The 16,420-nt window shown below is 44.5% G+C and overlaps 1 protein-coding gene across 1 annotated transcript in view; it reads right to left on the bottom strand.

Annotated features, from left to right (window-relative positions):
* Positions 1-16,420, bottom strand: part of CASQ2 (calsequestrin 2) — a 74,164-nt gene that overhangs the window by 19,103 nt on the left and 38,641 nt on the right. Inside the window, exons 5-7 of the mRNA XM_003933509.4 lie at positions 14,577-14,650; positions 8,517-8,647; positions 7,054-7,099 (exon numbers count right to left, since the gene is read on the bottom strand). Coding sequence (XP_003933558.1) covers positions 7,054-7,099; positions 8,517-8,647; positions 14,577-14,650 — 251 coding nt within the window. The remainder of the gene's footprint in view (positions 1-7,053; positions 7,100-8,516; positions 8,648-14,576; positions 14,651-16,420) is intronic.

Here is a 16,420-nt window from a genome sequence, read left to right as displayed (position 1 = left end):
ACACGAGAATTGCATACAAGGGTTGTGCGTCCCTGTTAGGACCCTGCCTGCAGAACCTATGTGTGTAGGGAACACTTTGCTGACTGTGACCTCTAGGTGACTTCCTTGAAGTCCTTGCCAAGTCAGTAGAGGCCTCCAGTGCATTGCTGATGCTGCAGGAAGAGTCTGGAATTTGAGTGTAGGGAAGGTTGAGGGCGTGTGACTGAGAAAAGTGTGTGTGGCTGTGGAGGCAGGGGCAGGAAGAAGAACCTAGAGGGAGTATTTTAAGTCTATGGGGCAAACAAGGGGCATTTCATGTTTCTACACCCAGGACAGCAAGGCCCTGTGTCTCCTTCGCAATGATTATTCCTGGAAGAAGAGCAGCTAGAGCTTGGAAGGGGCTCTGGTCTCAGAAATGCGATTCTCAGGAGACTTGGAGAGGAATATGGATGAGGAAGAGGCACCTGTGGACAAAGCCGACTGCATACTGATGATGAGACGCGGGGAGAGGTATGCTTTGGGTGCCCTTTGGATGCCATATCAGAATCATCCCATGGAAAAACCTCCAGGCCTCTCAACCTTCCCATGATCTCTGTTTCCATTTCAATTGATTTTAATGCTGGTGCAATCCTATCTAAATGCTAATTTTTTTCCTTTGAGTTTGAATGGACAAAACCCTCCACAAATTCTAAGAAAGATTAAATGGAAAATATTATTATTAAAAACAAGAGAGTGGGCACTGCCTTGGTCAGATTTCTCTGGGGAATTTAATTTTACAGATAAATGCATGCGTGTGCCCGTGTGTGCCGGTTTATTACTCAAATCCGACAGCAACCAGAAGCGGAGTCTGAGGTTTCACTGTTTTACATTTGCTATTATCTCCAGACAGAATATCCCGATCAGTTCTCATTAGGCTAGGCTGTGTCTCTGTCTCCTGCCAGCAGAAGGAAACGAGGGCTGTTAACTCCGTGAAGCTGACTTCATTTCTGTGTGCCCTTCTAGAACTCATTTGGAAATTGGCTTTAGAATTAAGAGTCCATATTTGTTTTCTAGGAGGCTGCTCATAATACGGCTGCCACTCCCTAGATCCAAGATGGTTCCTGGAGGGAGCACTGTCACCAAGGGAAAGAGCCTATCTCTTTGTGGGTCACAAATATTCAGCACACGGACTTGTATTCCACATCCACAAGGAAGCAGGCCAGGGCTAGGTGCCAGGCATTTTCAAGTAATAAAGTCACAGAGCAAGAATGTAAGGGCAACCTGGCAAGTCAGAGTTACTGAATGAGAACCCAGCTTGCACAGGGGAGGAAGAGCCACGTGGGCTTGAGGACTGAGAACCCCCCAGGGCCTCTCTGAATCCCACAGCCTTTGCTACTCAGATCTCTCATTTGGTCTTTAGGTCACATTGTCTTGGAAATTCTCTTTTCCAATTGCATGAATCTTCCCTCCTCAACTAGATGGCAAGCTCACTGAAAAAAAAGGATTATGCCTTAAAATAACAATGATGATTAAAATGACAACCGCATCTGCCATTTGCCACTTTTTCTGTACTTTGTAAGTACATTATCTCGAAATCTCATAAGAAAATCTTATTGATGCTTAAAGAATCAAAGTGACTTACCTAAGGTCACAGAACTAATAGTGACAGAAGGGGTATTCGAGCCAGTTCTGTCTGGCCCCAAAGCCCACTGTCTAGGTCCATTCTGGAGGCTGTAACAACGTATCAAAAACTGGGTAGCTTATAAACAACAGAAATTTATTTCTCGTTGTTATGGAGGCTGAGAAATCAAGACACCGGCAGATTTGGTGTCTGGCGAGGGCTGCTTTCTGGCTCAGAAATGGTGCTTTTATGCTGTGTCCTCATGGTGGAAGGGACCAGCTAGCTCTCTGGTCAGTAATCTCAACATGAGGGTTAAGCCCTCAAGACCTAATCGCTTCCCGAAGGCCCACCTCCTAACACCATTACCTTGGAGGCTATGATTCCCGTGTATGAATTTTGGGGGGAACACCAAAATTCAGACCGTAGCACCTGTCCTCTTTTTTTCTTATCACTACCAGCAGAACAGCCTCCATGAATTGATTGCCCCCTGCAGGATTTGCAGAAGACGTTGCAAACCTGGGTCAATGGCTCTTAAGTTGAAAGATGCTGGAAAGAGACCTACATATAAAGGAACCACGTGCAAGATTTCCCATGAAGTGGAGATTTGGGAATAACTTCAGTGAATCCCTTCCTTTGGATTCCCCAGCACTTTGTACACCCCTCTGTCACAGCAGTGAGCATATGGGGCTGGCTTTGTGTGTCTTGAGACTGTTCCATCTACTCCATCTGAGCTCCTAAGGACAGGACAGCGATGTTCATTTTTATAACCTCATTGCTCAGTACGGAGGTTCTTTTTAATACCTAGGGACTCAAAGGAGTATGGAAATAAAAATTTTACTCGTTGAAGAAAATTAGAAAATATTAGGTATACCAAGAAGAAACTATACTTATCAATTACCTACTAACCACATGTATTACCACTTAATATTTTACCCAGTTTCCTTCCAGTCTCTGTTGAATGTTTGTTCTCATGTTGAATAAAGAGATGCAAAGAAAACCATGCAGTTAAAATTAGCAGGCTCCCTATTTAAGATGCAGTGGAGTGACCTAGATGCTAGTCTGGGGGTCTCTGACACCCTCTTGAAAGTACTTTACTGTTGCAATAGAGGGAGGCTTCTTTTAGAAGAAATTACTGACTCTCCTTTCCTGTGGGCAGTTCCCCAGGACTCTAGCTGGCTGGATGGAGGGTGGAGTCTCCAAGGTGAATGACAGATCAGCGCTGGGTCTCTTTTTGCCCTGCCTCACCTTGACATTCTTTGAATATTTAAAATAAATAGCTTTCCAATGTACACAAAGCAAATATTACCAGGCACTAGTTTCTTTAGTCATCATATGTGATGTGTTTTCTATGGCCTGCATTTTTAAAAACCTGCGCAATTGTAGGGAGAAAAAGAACAATAGTTGTTTTAGTTCTAGCTAGCTTTCCCATCTTATTTAAAGATTTTGCAATGTCTGGGGAAGTAGATGTCTGGAGAAGTGGATGTCTGGGGAAGTGGATGTTAAAGGTACTTTTTTTTTTTTTTTTTTTTTTTAAGCAGGGTTTTACTCTGTTGCCCAGGTTGGAGTGCAGTGGCACATCTTAGCTCACCGCAGACTTTGCCTCCCAGGCTCAAGAGATCCACCTGCCTCAGCCTCCCAAGTAGCTGGGACTATAGGCACACACCACTACACCCAGCTAATTTTTTTTATTTTTTGCAGAGACAGGGTTTTCCTATGTTGCCCAGGCTGGTCCCAAATTCCTTGGCTCAAGCGATTCACCCACCTCAGCCTCCCAAAGTGCTGAAACTACAGACATGAGCCACCTTGCCTGGCCAAAGATAAAGACTGTAAAGTTCATTAACTGGTCACTTTCCACAACCATGCCTGTGGTTTAAGATGCTGTGGCCACGTGGCCCACAGAGACGCCACTCTTCAGAGCAGTGCCCTGCTAGGGTAGAAGAAGGGGTATGGAAAGTGGCTCCTCAGAGGTCCCTTGGATGGACTGATTCCTGTTTCTCCCTTTCAAAGATGACACTGGAGGGTCCCATCCTGCCTTCCCTCTCTAGATGGAGACTTGAATGAGGGACTGACTAGGTCCAGTTAGGGCTCCTGGGGTAAGTCATGGGGCTGTTCCAGAATGGGGAGGGAAGGAATAAACCATTTCAGTTGCCCTTCTCTCTGCCTGGTTAAATTCAGTGTGCTGCCTTTTCCACAAGTAGAGAACAATTCAATATACAATAATGTGGAGAATATGAGCCATCACCATTATTTTATGTTATAGCAAAAGACTGTCGTTCATCTTATTCATTAAATGAAAAGAAAGCAGAGAATGAGTTCCAATGAAAGCCAACAGTGAACTTCCTTTCTGAACATCTGCCTCTAATATGCCAAGAGGGAGTACTTCTGTAGCCGTGTGGGATACGTGAGGACACAGGCTCACCATCTACAGAACACCATGCTCTCAGGTGTGATACTGCTATCATAGGAAGGAAAGTCCTGGGAGAAGGGGTCCATAGTGTTATACTCCCTCCTTTCCTGGAGCCTAGATAATTGAGACTTGTCTCTTAGGAATAAAGACAATATAAAGAAAATCACTGAAGATAAAGCCATAGCAGAAAAGAGCATCAGTAATGACCTCAATTTAAAGTGGTAGTTTGCATCATGAAAGACAAATATCAATAACCTGTTCCAGACTAAAGGTGACTAAAGAAGTATGAGCAAGCCAGGCATGGTGACTCATGCCTGTAATACCTCCTGCCTTTGGAGGCTGAGGCGGGAGGATCACCTGAGGTCAGGAGTTCGAGACCAGCTTGGTCAACGTGGTGAAACCGTCTCCACTAAAAACACAAAAATTATCCAGGCGTGGTGGCTCATGCCTGTAATACCTCCTGCCTTTGGAGGCTGAGGCAGGAGGATCACCTGACGTCAGGAGTTCCAGATCAGCCTGGTCAACATGGTGAAATCCTCTCTACTGAAAACACAAAAATCAGCCAGACGTGGTGGTGTGCACCTGTAATCCCAGCTACTTGGGAGGCTGAGGGAGGAGGATTGCTTGAACTTGGGAGGCAGAGGTTGCAATGAGCCAAGATGGCGCCACTGCACTCCAGCCTGGATGACACAGGAAGAATCCGTCTCAAAAATAACATATAAAGGAAAAAGAAACATAAGGAAATTCAAGTGTGAGATCCTGAATTGGATCCTGGGCCAAGAAAAAGAGAAGTTTTTCTTTTGCAGTAAAGGACATTGGTGAGACAACTGGCCAGTTTGAATAATGGTAGTAAACTTATTGTATCAGTGTTAATTTCCTGATTTTGATAATTCTCTCTATTTATCTATATCTGTCTATCATCTATCTATCTATGTGTCTATGTAGCTAGAGAGAATGCACGGTAAGATGCTAGCATTTGGGAAATCTAGGTGAAAAGATAACGAGGTTCTTTGCACTATGTTTGTATGTCTGAAATTATTTTAGGGTAAAAAGTAAAAACAATTTTTAAAAGAAATATTTTAAAGCACTATTATATCCTTTTGCTATTATTATTTTAAAATATATTATAAGACTCTCTCTTTTTTTTCTTTTTTGAGACAGGGTTTCACTCTGTTGCCCAGGCTGGAGTGCAGTGGGGCAATCACAGCTCACTGCAACCTCTGCCTCCTGGGTTAAAGTGATTCTCTTATGTCAGCCTCCTGAGTCGCTGGGACTACAGGTGCCTGCCACCACACCCAGCTAATTTTTGTATTTTTTGGTAGGAATGGGGTTTCACCATGTTGGCCAGGCTGGTCTCAAACTCCTAATGTCAAGTGATCCGCCCACCTTGGCCTCCCAAAGTACTGGGATTACAGGCATAAGTCACCACACCTCGCAATAAGACCGTTTTAATATCTTTGAAAGGTTTAAATGTTAGGAAAGTTTGTGTCTATTGTGCTGAGTTGCTATTAAATAGTCCACTCCTCTGGACTGGATTATTTACCCTTCAGTATCTTGTGAAATGTTTGCTTTACCTTCCAACAACCAAGTAAGTTACAGACCAGTAAAATAGTGTAGAGTTACTCCCTGGTTTTGTTCATCCATCACTTCAAAGAATTAAATAGACCAATACTTCCGCATTAATTCCTTTCTCTTCCTCCCCATCCCTCACCCCAAACGGCCCCTTGTGGGCACACGGTCACTCTGGGGAGGCGTTCTGCAGAGAACATGAGGTTTTGTTCCAGATGGCCTACATTTAAGTTTCAAGAACTAATGCTTATTAGTTATGTGTCCCTTAGTGATTAATCTATATGAGCATCGGTTTCTCGATATGTAATAAAATAATACTTGGTTTTGCTTGTTTATTTGTTTGTTTGTGGGAACAGAGTCTTACTGTGCTGCCCAGGCTGTAGTGCAGTGGCATGATCATAGCTCACTGAAGCCTCAAGCTCCTGGGCTCAAACAATCCTCCCACCTCAACTTCCCAAGTAGCTGGGACTACAGGGATGCCCCACTATGCCTGACTGAACATCACTTTCTAGAGCTATTGGAAGATCCAAGTAAAAGGATGCATGATGCTTTGAAAAATCGTCCACGCCTTTGTTACTTATGAAATTCTGTACAAAGCTGAGGTGTGGGTGGGGGGTTTATCTCCACGGCCCTCTTTCTAACACTGTTTGAGCTGCCCGACATATGATCCTTGACACAGACCTGGAGGACAAGGTGGCTCAGGTGTTCGCCAGTGCCTTCAGCTGATATTTTAAAAAAACAGCTACCATATTCTGAATTCTTCCTATCATTCATCCCTATAAAAAGTCCTAATTGTAGATGAGGAAATTCAGACAGCTCAGAAAGGTCACATGACTTGATGTAGGACACAAAGCTCCTAGGTGGCAGATTCTGGACTTGAACCCAAGTATCTATGACTTTATAGCCTTAGTTCCTTCTACTGTGTTACCCTGTGGTTCTGGTGGTCAATGAACAGAAGCTATATCACTACGGAAAATAAACTCAGAGCAATTTTGCCTAGTGAGTAGCACCAAAGAGGCTTAGTTGATCCATGGAGAACTGTGTTTTAATTGAGCATGACATTGTCCTTGTTTTTGTTTTATTTTTTTGAAACAGAGTCTCACTGTGTTGCCCAGGCTGGAGTACAGCATCACAGTCACGGCTCACTGCAGCCTTGACCTCCCAGGCTCAAGCAATCCTCCTGCCTCGGCCTCCCAAGTAGCTGGAACTCCAGGCACATACCCCATGCTCGGCTATTTTTTGTAGAGACAGGGTTTGCTATGTTGCCCAGGCTGTTCTCAGACTCCTGAACTCAGGTGACCCCTGGCCCCAGCCTCCCAAAGTGCTGGGATTACAGGTGTGAGCCATCGTACCCGGACTATCCATGTTTCAGATACTCATCTAGACATCCACCTCAGCCAAATAAAACTTGGTTTGTTTGGGGACTGAGTCTAAGAAGCTCTCCTCTTGAGGACTATACTCATCTCTACAAGGCAAAGAGAGTTTGCCACTTTCTTACCCATGTTTCAAACATTTCTTCTGGGCGCAGGCGACGTAGAGTGGGTCTGAAAAAGAATAAAAAGAAGGAGCTTCCTTGAGTAGGGATCCCTGTGGCAGATACTGCAGCCACAGCATGGTGAAATGTAAAATGAGATGCTGGTTCATTGACAAGGCATGGAGAGACCTACAAGCCCACGTGTCCCCTAAGGAAACAGATCTCCTCTGCTCTGCTGTGTCAGACAGTGAGCTGGGCCTACGCCACTCAGCCTTTTTGTAGACCCACCGATCCAAGGATTATGAGGTCTGTTACAAACAGTGGGTCAGAGGGCACAGGGTCAGCTTATTCCCAGGGCAAGATGCCACAGACGGGCACCACTCTGGAGAGCCCACAGCAGGCCAGAATAGGCAACCTGAGGGGAAAAACAGGACATCTCGGATTTTGTAGGTCAAAACTGCCTCTGTTTTATCATCTGGGGGATCCATCAAAAGTCCTTTAGGGATGTTTGAGGCAGCAGATAGGACCTACATTTTGCTCATAGTTTCATTTCTTTCAAAATACTGGCAAATAGTTCTGGGCATATTAATATTTGTCCCTCCAAGTGCTGCCTTTCCGAAGTAACTAGGACTGTCCGTGTGAGGGCGATCTCAGTACTCCAGGTCCAAGGAACGTCCTCGTGCACATGTCAGCTAGGGTGGTGGACATGCCAGTGAGCCTACTGCCATGTTCCATGTTCCCGTATCATTACTGCCTCAAGAGCAGGGCTCAAAAAACTACAGCTGGTGGGACAAATCCAGCCCGGGCCTCCTGTTTTCCTAAATAAACTTTTACTGGGATACAGCCACACCCATCTGTTTATACATGATCCATGCTGCTTTCCTGCTGCAGCTGCAGAGTTAAGTAGTTGCACCAGACACCATCTGGCCCACAGAACCTGAAATCGTTACTATTTTGTTCTTTACAGACAAAAGTTTGCCGATCCATGCTAGAGCTACACTAAGTGGTAACAAGCTTTCCTCTCCCAGAAGTTCTAGGCATAGAGTGCTCATCTTTGGCTACGTTACTTAACTACTGAGTCCAACTCCTTGATCTGCAAAACTGGGATAATAATAATTATTCCATGAGGTTGGAGATTAGATAAAATAGTTTCCCTAAAGCACTCAGCATGGTTATTGGTATATAGGAACTTTCACTAAATTGCTATCATTCCTAGTATAGAATTTTAATTATATCTTGCCCTGGCTTTGAGGGGATTTGCTGACGGAGGGATTTATCAAACCCTGCTTGTAGGTGCAGACTTACATTGAGAAGTAATAACGTCCCTGGTAGTCACCACTGATCAACAAAGCCACACTACTGAGTTCTGTACCGCTGGGGTACTAACTAGGTTGTTGCTCTTGGTGGGACTGAAATGTTAGCACAGAGAGGTTCTTCTCCATTCCCCAGCCCCCAGCCCCCCAACCCCTGCATGCCATCTCAGGTACCTTTGGTGTTCCTTCACAAACTCCACAAGCTCCTCTTCCGTGTAAGGTTTGTTGGGAATGGCAATGGGCTCATCCATAAATGGCTCGTAGAAGTCAACCTCATTCATCTTCAAGGATAATTTCTTTGCGACCTGTAGCCATTAGAAATAAGACAAAGTTTATGCGAATGCCAGCCTAGAATAGCAATGTGCTGTCCATCTAAGATAAGTGTGTATGTTCTCTGGCAAAGACATTTTAAAAAGATGTACAGTTTTAACTTCAATGTGGAAGTGTTACGAACTCCATGACCCAAGGCCTGGCTAAACTAATCTTTTGTGATCAAAGAAGAAAAGATAGAAAGAAAAAATACTTATTTAGTGAATGAGGGTCAGGCAGGGGCAGGGAGCAGCTGGGATGAGAAGTGGGAAATTTAATTCTACAATCACCATCACTCGACTGCATTTGGCAGGCTGAGTGAGAAGAAAATGCCAATGGAGCATGTTTTCTCTCCTGGGTTGTATGGATTTAATAGAACCAGCACTGATAGAACAGGAACTTGGTGAAGATCCTTAAAGCATGTAGGTACTCAGAATCAGAACCCAACCCATTAGCTTGCCCTTGATCTGCTCATAACCGTCATTGGTATGTAGGTTGAAGTGCTGGCCTTAGAGTTAAATCTCTCAGTACCCAGCTTGCTTTGTGGTTTGTCAGGTTTTGGGAGCTGCCTAGTGTGTCAGAGGTCATGGGGTAACTGACCATCTTGCTTTGCTGTGGGTAGAAGGACTTGCTGGGAGGCAGGACTTTCAGTACTGAAACTTGGACAGACCCCAGCAAGCCAGGATAATTTGCTCATACTACAACAGATAAAGAGCTCAGAGAGCCAGCCCATAGCCTGGAAGACATTTTCTCTCTGGATTAAAGCGGCCACATGTTCAGTGTGTTGCCTAGGAGGAACGGTTGCTGTTTGCCGGCGTGGCTGCTGAACTCAGGACCTCTGTTTGCGAAATGATTTGAGAGGCCTGGAATGTGCAACGCTCTATAGAAAACCAAATGCCGTTCTTTTCTAGTTCAGAGCCATGGTTCAAGAAAGCACTGGGATGAACAGTGGTTCCTTTGAAGCCGGAGAGGAATTGCCTAAGAGCCAACGCTCTGTGGTGGTAACCCCTGGTGACGTGGCCTGGGGTGGCTGCAACTAACGGGGGAAGGGGAGGAGCTAGGTATTGCATAAGCTCTTACACAAGGAGGTCCATACTGAGGAAACACTGACTTCCATATGGTTTTTGTCATTAGTTGCTATTAATTCCAGGTCACTATATTACAAAAGACATTTCATGTAGTACTTATGAGGAAGAAATTCCAGCATCTTACTCAGAGATAAAAAAAACAGACCATGTTGACAGCTATAGTCAGTCAAAGGAGATTTTATCATCAGGTTGATTTAAAGAGAGGGAGACGTGGCTTTTTTTTTTTTTAACTGTTTTTCCCTCTTCTCTAGGATAGGGGGTGACATGGATGATGGGGTGATGAGGCAGGGACCCAAGGAGGGGGAAAGAGCAAACAGACAGCCAGCGTCTGAGTTTACACACAGTTCTTTGCAAAGCTGCACCTATGGTAGAATGGGCTAGAAAGTGACGTCGAATTCTGGTTTTCTGAGTTCACTTACTACATATTCTAGGAACCAGAAGAGACTGTTTTTATGAAAGGAGAAGTGATCAGAATGAAAACAGTTATAATAACAAACATATGGAGTGCTTATCATGAGGCCGGCACTGCTGTCAGGTGTTTTGGGTTTATTCTTTCTTTCTCACTTTGATTGTATACGGTAGGAATGACTACTTCACTTATTTTACAAATGGTGAAACTGAGGCACAATCTGGATAAGAAATGTGTCAGGATCACAGCTCTGGAGGGAGCAGAGCTGGAAGTCAGACCCACCTGCTGGTGGGGGTAGTCTCTGGTCGCTGAAGGCCAGTGCCTGGGTCCACATTCTGTCCATAAATATAGAAATTGTTGTGTCCTTAATTTAAGTCTTGGAAATGTTGCGTAAAATTTCTGAGGGATCTCTTCACTATCTCCCTACCACCATCATGGAGTGCCCTCATGTTGTGTCTCTGAGAATCCCTTTCTTTAATTCTTTTTTTTTTTAAACTTTATTTATTTTTATTTTTTTGAGACTGAGTTTTGCTCTCATTGCCCAGGCTGGAGCACAATGGCATGATCTTGGCTCACTGCAACCTCCGCCTCCCGGATTCAAGCGATTCTCCTGCCTCAGCCTCCTGAGTAGCTGGGATTACAGGAGTGGGCCACCACACCTGCCCTGCCCCCCTTTCATTATTATTTCTGTCTTGGACAGTAAGGACTGAAGGGGATTTGATGGGTTGAAGCATTTATTCATTCATTTATTCAGTAAGTATTTACTGGGGCCTACTGAATCCAAGGCAGTATTCCAGGAGGAGACCAGGTTCCTGGGTTTTAGCGTTACATTAGAATAAATTATGTTATTAAGAACCGAATAGGTCCATAAAAATGAATTCTTTCATGCTTTTGTTAATTAGTTGGAATAGATTTTGACAAAAATAAGAAAACTACAAAGTATAATGCCAATTTTCTGACATTTGTATGAATTTCAATACGGGTCGTTTTTCCTCTAGTTGGCAAGCCATTTAAGTTGTTGCCGATGAAACCAACACAAAGTTTTAGGTTGGTGCAAAAGCCATTGCGGTTTTTGCTGAAAGTAACGGTTTTTGCCATACTTTTGCATCAACCTAATAAATTTAGGTCTTCCCAACATCTACCTTCTCCACTAACTTTGTTTAGAGAGTCGCAGTTCCCTTTGGCTCCAGCATGATTTAAAAAAGAGAGTGACTTTTTGTCTTATTGTTCTCTCAGACAGAGAGAGGAACAGGCCAGGGGGAGGCACGTGGGATTGTAAGAACTGATGTTTTCAGGCCGTGAGGGACAGCAGAGTGGATGCCAGCTTCGGCCCTCCGACGCTTTCCTGCTCCAACTGCACCTTCAGAGAGATTGGACCTTCATGTGGCTTGATGCAGGATTAGTATCAACAGATCAGGGCTGGTCCCAAACCTGCACACCCTTTAAAATTCCTTGGGAGGCTTTTGAAAATGCAGATTCTGAGACACTGTCACAACCCTAAAAAAATTAAAATTTTCAGGGCTGGGGTCCATAGGTCAGTGGTTTTAAAAGCTTGTTCAAGGATACTGATATGGACTAGTTGGGAACCTGCTGTCAAATTTACATCGGCAGCTATGACGTCTCAGTTTTGTTACAGTCCTGCAACTCATACGATGTATGTATTGGTTTGTTTGCTTATTTACTTTCTATCTTTCTATCTTTTCTTTCCCAGACTAAACTTTACATTCTAAAGTGCAAGAATCTGCTTTACTTAATGTTATGTCCCTGGCACTGAGAAGAGTGTCTGGCACATAAAGGGCACTCAAGAAATACCTGTTGAGTGAATGAATGACTGAATTAATGAACTAAAGACATTTCCAGTAGAATGTTTTCCCATCTTTCAGAAAATTGAACTCATAATCCCATCTCATGCTCCTCAATAGATTCTTCTTCCTAGATTTCCTAGTGTTTTCAGTAGCTTCAAGATGTTTGCTGTCTTGAAGCCAAGACTTGCTGTCTTAAGTTAGTTTGAGGCCTTCTCTCATCGTATCATCTCATCAATGGCCAGGTCTTCCTGTCACATCCACTTTTGCTAGTGCCAGTTGTTTTTTGCATTTTTGTGACTTTATTTGTGACTTCCTTGTCCCTCGCCTCTCCTGGTTTCAGACCTCAACAAAGCACCTCCAGGTCCCTCTGAGATTCCCTGGAGTGTGTTGTACAAACAGATCCTTTCAGCCACTTCACGACATTCATTACTTTTCCCCTCTTCTGCTCCAGTACTCCCTGCTGGACACCACTGAGGCTCTACCGGGTGCAGTCATGCCTTCTGGACCCCCCATCTCCCCTTGGACACCCCTGCCACCCCAACTGATGGTGCTCTCCCCTCCATGTGTCGTTGTCTTTGTAAATGTTCCGAAATCCCACAAGGCTATGTGAGCACTGGCACGTATGACACAGTGTCTTACAGAGTTTTAGTAAAGCATCTTTCTGACTTTTTAATCACAGCCTGATCTTACCTTTTTCATGGGCCACAGGCATGAAACTATACAGGTGTACTAGGAGGCACTGCTAAGAACAGATACTACCCTGAGCTCAACGTTGAACCACCCCTCTAAAAACTAAGGCTTTGTCGCTTGGCCAAATTAACTGCCCTGCCTCTCTCTTCCTTTCAGCTGGATTCCTACCCAGGAGCCACTTCAGCCACACCTAGTCCATCAGAACCAAGTGTCAGTAATGGATTCAGTTTAGGTGTCTCTGTGCCTCCCTTTCTCTGCTAATATCCTATCCGAGCCTCCTGCCTCCTGGGCCTAGATGACTGACTTCCTATCAACAACAGTGCTCATAGCTGGCTAACTGTTACTGAATGCTTTGTGTGTGCCAAACACCAGCTAGGTAATTTGCATATATGGCTTCTTTCTCTGGAGTACAGTAGGATAGAGCATTGACTTTGGAGTCAAGCTGGTCGGAGATTATAGCAACCTTCTCAATCCAGTTACTGCATGACCATAAATACAGCACTTAATCTTTCAGGGCCTCAGTTTTATCCTCTGTAGAATGAGAAGACTCATTCCTCTCTTTAGGAGTGTTGAGGGGATGAAGCGAGAAAATCCATGTTAACTTCTTAGCACAGACTCTGGCACGTGATTTTTAAAAATTTATTATTTTTTATATTTTTATGTTTCGAGAGAGGATCTCACTCTGTTGCCCAGGATGGAGTGCAAAGGTATGGTCACGGCTCACTGCAGCTTTAACCTCCTGGGCTCAGGTGATCCTCCCACCTCAGCCTCCCGAGTAGCTGGGACCTACAAGTGTGCGCCACCACACCCAGCTAATTTTTGTAATTTTTGTAGAGATGGGTCTCACTAGATTGCCCAGGCTGTTGTCCAGCTCCAAGGCTCTAGCAATCCACCTGCCTCAGCCTCCCAAAGTATTGGGATTATAGGCATGAGCCGTAACGCCTGGTGCATCATAGATACTTAATACATGAGAGTGATTTTTTTTTTTTTTTTTTTTGAGATGGAGTTTCACTCTTGTTACCCAGGCTGGAGTGCAACGGCGCAATCTCGGCTCACCGCAACCTCCGTCTCCTGGGTTCAGGCAATTCTCCTGCCTCAGCCTCCTGAGTAGCTGGGATTACAGGTACGTGCCACCATGCCCAGCTAATTTTTTGTATTTTTAGTAGAGACGGGGTTTCACCATGTTGACCAGGATGGTCTCGATCTCTTGACCTTGTGATCCACCCACCTCAGCCTCCCAAAGTGTTGGGATTACAGGCTTGAGCCACCGCGCCCGGCCTGATTTTTTTTTTTTTTTTAATATTCTTGCTCAAGATCCCTCCCAACTGTAATCCAACTAATTAGGATAAACATTCTTCAAGTTTAGAATATATTACTTGTATTATAGACCTTTCTTTTGGACAGGGCCACATCCATAGAAGTGGTTCATCATAGACACAAACTGCAAACAGTCTCATCCCACCAGGCCCCTTCCCTGCTCCAGCTCACTGGCATCCTCCTGTTCTTCACAGAACACTTGCTTGAACTCATCACAGGTGAGTTCTCATTCTACTCCCATCCTGACCCAGTAGAAGGGGAAGTATACAACCCCAGGAAGGGAGAGGATGCCCCATAAGGAAAAAGGAAGCATGGCTCAGTGGGCTGGCACCCTCTGTGCCCACACATTTCCCGTCTCACTGTATGAGGAGATAAGGGTAGGCCATCACTTTTCCTTGGAAGTTTTTAGAAACAGTCTTCCATCCTCTGAATTAGTCATCTTTGTACTCATCTTTCATCAGTCGTGATTTAGTGACGTAATTCTTAACCCTTCTAGAGAAAGAGGCAAGGGAGGATGGTTAACGTCGCTAAAAGAAAAAAAAGAGTGGTGGGAAGTTCAACCTTTAATCCTTCATTCCTACAACACTGTTCAAATTGGGGTTTCATAGGTACTCACCCCTTTGTCAAAGGTGGCGAAGAATTTGATGTAAGGCTGGAAGTGTTCAGCGGCTTCTTCGAAAGCCTTGTAGTCTAAAGGGAAAAACGAAGATGAAGGGAGAGACATTTTCAAGATGCACACTGAAGGATCTTCTTTTTAAATGAGGTGGAGAGTAGAAAGCCAATTAATCCTGACTGGATAATAATTTATTAGCTATTAATTAGAAAGGTAATGATTTAATACTATTTAAACCCATAGTTCCCCCAAGGAGTTGGAACTGACTGGCATTCAAATGCCCAAGAGAAGACCCCTGCACCACACTTTTATGAAGTGTATAGATAGAAAGCAGAGGCCGGGCGCAGTGGCTCATGCCTGTAATCCTAGCACTTTGGGAGGCCGAGGTGGGTGGATCACCTGAGGTCAGGAGTTCAAGACCAGCCTGGCCATTATGGTGAAACCCCATCTTGGAAAAAAAAAAAAAAAAAGCAGGAAACAGGGAGCCTGGAGGATAAGAGACAGGAAAAGACACGTAAAACCCCAAACCAAAATAAAAAGGACTTTCACTCTAACTCACTGCTACTTATAATCATGCCCTGTAGAGAGAGTGCAGCTTGCCAGCATAAATGAGCCCTAAGTAAGAAAGAAGTTTATCTCACTATATAAAGTAACGTCAATCACAAACGACATCACAGAAGTCTTAAACTTCTTAGAGGAAGTACCCCTGTTGCTGAATTCTAGTTTTCTTTCCCTTTTTTCATTTTAAAGTTTTCTTCTTTATTCTGATGCCTCAAGAGGATTTCCTGAACTTAAGCCCTTGATTGACTATGGTCTCAAACTTGAGTCCATACTGGTCAAGGCAGGCATGAGATCAGGTGAGTGTGGGAGTGCTGTACCTGGGCACACCTGGGGAGTTACTTAAGAAAGAGATTTCTATTCAAGCCTTAGATGTGAGGGTGGCCGTAATTGTGGTGGTGGTGGCTGTTCTGAATAAATTCTATAATCCTGAGAGTCAATGAGCCTGTGATTTATTCTTAACAAGATTAACTTCTTTCCGTTTCATGGAATTCCATTTCCCTTAACTATCAGAAGTATAAGCCTTAGTTACAATTCTGAGACCGTGCAGAATTTATTAAGATTCTATCAATTATTTTTTAGAATAATGCTGGTTCAGGGGATACCAAAATGAATAAGAAAAAGATACGGAACTTAAAAAGCTCTCAGCCTAGAGAGGGCTGTGGGTCCTCAAACGGTCACAGTGCAGCGTGACAGCTGTTACGACAGAGGTGAAGCGAACAAGCACAGGTGAGAGAAGGGCCGGAAAGTCACGGGAATACTTGTCCATACTGATACACACTCACCCTAACTCATCCTCATAAAAGCAAGCGGGTAGTCAGAAATATCCTGTAACCTGATAGCTGGGGTCCAGAATTGGGTAGAGGCGAGAAGATGGCTGGGAGCATTTGAAGAATGAATGGAGAGAAGGTAGGGAAGTGGAAGGGCTAGAGCGACACCTGAGCCGTCTGTGTGTAAAGCAGCAGTGGGCTCTACAAAATCCTCTGTCCCCCTCCTTTCCCATCCCCATGTCCCTGATGAATTTCTCCTCCCTTCCGTGAACTCCCACCCTGATGAAAGAATGGCTTAGGCCTGTGTCAGGGGCCTCCCTTCCTGTCTTGGAGAGCTGTTTTGCATCACTTTAAGGTGAAGAATGAAGCAAGGTGACCCCAGCTGGGTGATTCAAAATGTGGCTTGACCTTTAGCCTCAGCCATACAACAGCTGTTTTCTAGAAGGCTCCTCATGTCTTCTGCTCTGTCGAGCTCAGGTCATCTCTAGGCCTTCCCTGCCTCCCCGTCCTGTTTAGACG

This window comes from Saimiri boliviensis, chromosome 11 (genome assembly GCF_048565385.1).
Source record: "Saimiri boliviensis isolate mSaiBol1 chromosome 11, mSaiBol1.pri, whole genome shotgun sequence".
Taxonomy (NCBI): domain Eukaryota; kingdom Metazoa; phylum Chordata; class Mammalia; order Primates; family Cebidae; genus Saimiri; species Saimiri boliviensis.
This window is presented reverse-complemented; position numbering and strand designations above follow the sequence as displayed.